Source organism: Arachis hypogaea, chromosome 3, assembly GCF_003086295.3.
Source record: "Arachis hypogaea cultivar Tifrunner chromosome 3, arahy.Tifrunner.gnm2.J5K5, whole genome shotgun sequence".
In the NCBI taxonomy this organism is placed as follows: domain Eukaryota; kingdom Viridiplantae; phylum Streptophyta; class Magnoliopsida; order Fabales; family Fabaceae; genus Arachis; species Arachis hypogaea.
In genome coordinates, this window is record NC_092038.1 from 83,404,239 (window position 1) to 83,410,046 (window position 5,808).

Sequence of the window (5,808 nt, forward strand, 5' to 3'; positions counted from 1 at the left end):
TCCAACATATCTCTCATTACTGCACAACAAGTAACGCTATTATTCTCTTTTATTTATCCAATAATTTTAAATACTTTGACTTCTTACAATTAAATCCAAATAATCTTATTGGCTTCCTGACTAAGATTAATAAAATAAACATTGATTGCTTCAAACCAATAATCTCCGTGGGATCGACCCTTACTCACGTAAGGTATTACTTGGACGACCCAGTGCACTTGCTGGTTAGTTGTGCGGATTACAAATTCGTGCACCAAAGAGGCTAGTACCCGTTCCCTCCACATCGTCTAAATATGGCAGAACCCGAGCTAGAGATGCTCCACCAATCAGAGTACCCACCATGGTTCGATATCGCTCAGGAGTCGACGATTCTGCCGAATGAGCCAATGCCCATCACTCCATCACCATCTCCCACAGGTGGGCCATTTGGAAACACTTTGGGGGAGGCCATTGAATTGGCTGTTCCTGAGTGCCTTGGATCATCCTCATCAATAACAGAAGAGGACTTTCATATGTGGATCGAGCAGATGATTAGTAGTAGTAGTGGTGGTGGTAGTGGTATTTGCCGTCAGTTTACATAGACTTTTTAAGTGCTAATATTTTTTGTATATTGGGTAAAGTACTAAATTGGTTCCTATGTTTGGACATAATTCTGTTTTAGTCCTTAAGGTTTAAAGTGTCCTATTTGAATCCAAAAAAGTTTTATTTAGCATCAATTTAGTCCCACAGTGAGGTCAAACTTAAATAATTAATGGAATGTCCTACATAACAACAATACAAGAACAAAATCGATAATCTGGAGAACAAGTACAAGCTCCAGAGGCACAAAATCAACTGTTGATACATCAATACATTTATTTATCATTCTCTTTAGTTCTATAGAAAATATTTTATTTATATTATAAGAAAAATAATAAATAAATGTATTGATGCATTAACGGTTGATTTTGTGCCTCTAGAGCTTGTACTTGTTCTCCATATTATCGATTTTGTTCTTGTACTGTTGTTATGTAGGACATTTTCTTAATTATTTAACTTTGACCTCACCGTGGGACTAAATTGATGTTAAATGAAATATTTTTGGATTCAAATAGGACACTTTAAACCTTAAAGATCAAAATAGAATTACGCCCAAAAATAGGGGACCAATTTAGTATTTTACTCTTGTATATATTTATAAAAGTTAGACAGAATCCAGCCTAGGATGGCTCTTGCGTGAGCTAGAGCCTGGTAATAATCTACAGAGTTTGTACATATAAATAAGTCTATAGTATATGGATAAGTAGTTGATGTATTATTTGAAGCTTCATTATGTATTGAACTAAATGCTAGAGCATATATACATGTATGTGATATTTACTTGCTTTCCTACATTCATAATTGTACTATGTGATTTGAACTGCTTATGGCTATACCTTATATATTGGCTAACTTACGATCTTGATAAGTGATACAAGCTCATAATAATATGCTTGATATATCGGGTCTAGAGTCCCTAGGATAAGCTGAATAGTACTATAGTAGTGACTAGTATTGATCATAACGTGCTAGAAATTGGATAGATACAACTGCAAATCTATGACTGGATACTGTGTCTATTTATAAAACAATTTGGTGGCTTGGAAATGCAAGAAACAGCAAGTAGTGACCCGTTCTAGAACTAAAGTTGAATTTCGAGCACTACTAGTGGCCGAAGCTGACATAACGTTCATGAGAAATCTTTTTCATGGGCTGGACATGCCTCTTAGTCAGCCTCTTAGCAGGTCCAAACATTTTGAATTAAGCCTAAATTTTGTTCAAGACAAGGTCACACCGCCCCAGCTTTTCGTTACGCACATCCGAGCATACGATCAAGTGTCAGACATATTCATTAAGTCATTATCTACAATTCTGTTCACTAGATTTGAAGACAAACTTAAGTTGGTCATAGTGTCCCCCTAAGTTTGAGGAAGGATGTAAAGGATAATGTCATTGACAAAGTAAAAAAAGCCGATTAGGGCAAGGAAAATTAGACTTAGTTCTATTAGTTATTGTTAATTGGAGGGAAAGTTAGTTGTTAGAAAACAGGACAAGTTCGCTGGTTTATACATCTGTGCAAATATTGGCACGCCATTGACTAATTCAGTTCAGTAATATTCAGTCAATTATATTCATTTCCTCTCCTCTATCTCTCTTTTTTGTTTTTCTGTTCTGCAGTTTGATCTCCCTCTTTCTTTACAATTGGCTCTTTATAGGATAAAAGTACATTTCTTTTATTAAAAAAAAATTACTTTTACTAAATTTTAAATTAGTTTGGATACAACTTAAAAGAAATACTTTTATCTAAGAAATGGAAAAAAAAAAAAAACTTATACTTCAAGTAAACAATTTGTTACTTTCTAAAAGAATAAAAACAATTTCTTATATTATCTATTCAAACATAAATTACTTTCTAATAAAATATATCTGAAAAAAACTCTCTTTGAAAAAAATACTTATTTCAAAAGTCAATCCAAAAGCACTTAGCAACGAAAGCTCTCGTTAGGAATATATGATGATTACAATGTACAAAAAGAAAATCGTGTAAAAGAGGCCATCTATAACACAGATCATTAGAAACGAAAATCTCGATAACAAGTATGACCTATCCATTAAACAATACGACAATAGAATGAACAGTTAACAACATCAAAAAGTGTTGAATTTTTCTATCCAGAAACATTCCTAGCAAACCTGAGAACATGATACAAGAATACAACAAATGATGCTTTTCAATAATTCCTCTATATACTATCAACAAAATGGCCTAAATGAAATGGAAAAATCTAATGGCACCCACTTTGTACTTCTCCTCTTTGTTCTAACCTCTTTTTTTATTTGGAAACTTAAGTTTGGAATTTTCAACTAAAAAAAGTTGGAAACTGAAATAAAAAAAACCTTGCCCGTGTCAAACTTGAGTGTTCATATAAAATAGTCAAATGTGTGCAAAATATTTAAAGTCACTTTTCTGGAAGCTTCGCACTTATCTCAGTTCTTGAAACACGAATCAAGAATAAACCAGCAAAGAGAATAGACAGAATCAGCATAAGAAAGACACTGTTCCATCCTCTAGTTGAAATATAACCTGCCAGAAGTGGTCCAAGAGCAGCTCCCACAGAACCAGTACCGTCTATGATTGCAGTCACAGTAGCCACTGCACGGGAATTTCCACCATTCGAGCTCTGCATACCAAGATCAGCAGCCACAGCAGTCGTGATTAAGGAGTATGGACCATTAACAAAGAATCCCGACGTAAACATTAATGCAATGTTTGCCAGGATAGAGAGGCTGCCAAAAGCACGATACAAAATAAGAGCTGGAATTGATAGGAACAAGAACAGTATTGATGTAATCGCACGTGCTTCAATTACATCAGAAATGAACCCTGCTGTAATTCCGCCAAGGACTCCTCCAATGTCAAATATCGTTGACAGTAAACCGGAAGTCTTGTGTGATATATGCATACCGGCAACAGCTGCAACGATCACCAAATGAACAAAAGCAAAAGAATATTACCATTAAAAACAATGGTAAATCAGCATGAATTAACATAAACACTAGCAACATATGTTATGATATTTGCCTTTTTCATAGTTGGATAACACTTGATTCTCATTACCCTTAAAAAACAAAATAAAAAGCACTAATTTCCATATGACAACTTATCAAAACAGTGCCACTTGAACAAAACGAAGACAAAGATAATATAGCAAAAATGAATAAAGAACAATTTTTGAACACCCCCGACTTAAAAACAACAGCATTAAATCCTGGAGAGAAACATTTAATCCATGTATTAGAAAGATATTGCAACTAGTAATATAAACTGGCTGATATATTAACACAATACGTAAGACTCAAAATGGCAAACAAGTTCTATTAGAGAATATTATTGCATGTATCAGCAATTACCAGTGTGCCTTATGTAGAAGGGCAACCAATACAGAAAAGTGTAAGCGACAAGCTTTGAGAAAAAGAGGCAAAAAGCAAAAGATGCTACTCCTGGTATCTTCCATGCCTCCAGAAACCCAATTGCAGAAGAAGAATCAGAAGAAGCTGCATCTTCAGACTGAATTAGCATAGCTTCCTCTGATTCTGTTCCCTGTGGATTCTTGACCGCACTCGTTTCTTGCGCACTCATTTCAACCTCAATTCCAGGATGCACGAATCCCATATCCTCTGGACTCACGACAAGAAACACATACACCAAAATCCCAACAAAAATGATCAGAAGTCCGGGCACCACAAATGACCAACCCCATCCAAATTCCAAAACTCCAGATGCTACAAATGAACCAACTATGTTCCCCACTGATGTATGTGAACTCCACACCCCCATTATGAACCCCCTCTTGGATTCACCAAGCCAATTCCCCACAACTGCCACCACACAGGGCCACCCAATGGACTGAAACACTCCACAAAAAATCTGAACAACAACAAAGTATCCGAACACATGAACATCAAACCAGTACCCCAACCCAAAAAGCACAGTAAAGATCCCACTCCCCATCATCCCAACCACAAGAAACAGCCTCAAATCGATACGATCACCAACATGACCGGCAAAATACATGCCTACGGAGTAGGAACTAAGGAATGCCAGATCAACCTCACCAAGCCGGTGAGTTCCATGGGCGTCATTGAAAGGGGGCCAGCCTGCATCAGTGGGACTCAAATTGGGAGCTTGAGTTGAATTCAAAGGAACTGTGGGACCAAGAACACTCTTAACAATGCTTGATGGCTTCCTAGAGGCATGGAAGGAAGCATATGCAAGAAACGTGATGACAAGAACACAGGTTTGGTGGAACAGTAGGGTTTTGTTAGGGGGTTTCAACCCTGGGAAAAGTGTCAAAACCGGCGGAAGGCTCAAACTATTGAATTCCATTGACATTGAGTCATTGGGATTTAAATTTACAAGCAAGAATCTAATTATCTAATCCACCAATAACTGCACCAAGAACAATTCCTTTTGTCACTAAGATGAGATTCTATAATTTGAGGAATTTAAAAAAATGGATCTAAGATTTTGAGATTGGATTGGAACTGCGTACCGAATGACTGAAGAACCATGCGATAACCGAAGTGAAGAGTGAAGATCGTGTGGTTTCAGAACGGAATCGTGGGATTTGTCCTGTCTTGATGATTTTTTGGAAGAGAGCAACGGCTTTTATCAGCGGTCAGCAAAGTGCAATGAAAATGGCAGTTACATGAAAGCAAAGAAGGCTTCTGCAGAATATAATGAGGCAGGCGACTGGAAGAAGAGTCAAAATACGTTTGCTTCAGACATCGGTTACTGGATTTGTGTCCTGATCCTGCCGCAGAGTGGAGCTAGACAAATTATTCAGGGGCCATGTTTAATGATTTATTAAAAATATTTTATATTTTTATTTTTAATGATAAAATTAAAAAAAATAAATATATAATTTTATTTAAATATATATACGAAGATATATATATATATATATATATATATATATATATATATAAATATATAAATATATAATTTTTTCTTTGTAAGAAAATAAAATAATCTTATAAGTAAATAAAAATACATATCATGAATAAAGTTAGACAATAATGTATAAAATTTATTATTTATAATTTTGTATCAAAAAAAGGTTATTCAAGATTTTTTTTATTTTTAAAATTATCTATTATTAAATTTATGTCAAAAGTAGTTACTAATTCTTTTTTTATGAAGGTGAATAAATTATTTGTAAAAAATTTATCTGTCATTTTACTTTGGAATCTTGTCTTCATAATTTTTATTGTTGAAAAAATTCTGAT

At 34.9% G+C, this 5,808-nt stretch overlaps 1 protein-coding gene across 1 annotated transcript; it reads right to left on the minus strand.

Annotated features, from left to right (window-relative positions):
* Positions 1-2,604: 2,604 nt before the first annotated feature.
* On the minus strand, positions 2,605-5,371 carry LOC112790663 (putative glycerol-3-phosphate transporter 5). The gene is made up of 3 exons (XM_025833177.3): positions 5,073-5,371; positions 3,931-4,969; positions 2,605-3,493 (listed from the first exon to the last, which is right to left on the minus strand). The coding sequence occupies exons 2-3, from the start codon at positions 4,910-4,912 to the stop codon at positions 2,979-2,981; spliced, it is 1,497 nt and encodes a 498-aa protein (XP_025688962.1). The 5' UTR covers positions 4,913-4,969; positions 5,073-5,371; the 3' UTR covers positions 2,605-2,978.
* Positions 5,372-5,808: the final 437 nt, after the last annotated feature.

What these genes read in the sequence shown, in the direction of transcription:
- LOC112790663 (XM_025833177.3), bottom strand. Translation starts at nt 4,912, where the DNA reads ATGTCAATGGAATTCAATAGTTTGAGCCTTCCGCCGGTTTTGACACTT. An exon ending in CTTCTACATAAGGCACACTG is followed by an intron (nt 3,494 to 3,930) that starts GTAATTGCTGAT and finishes TGATCGTTGCAG; the next exon opens with CTGTTGCCGGTATGCATATA.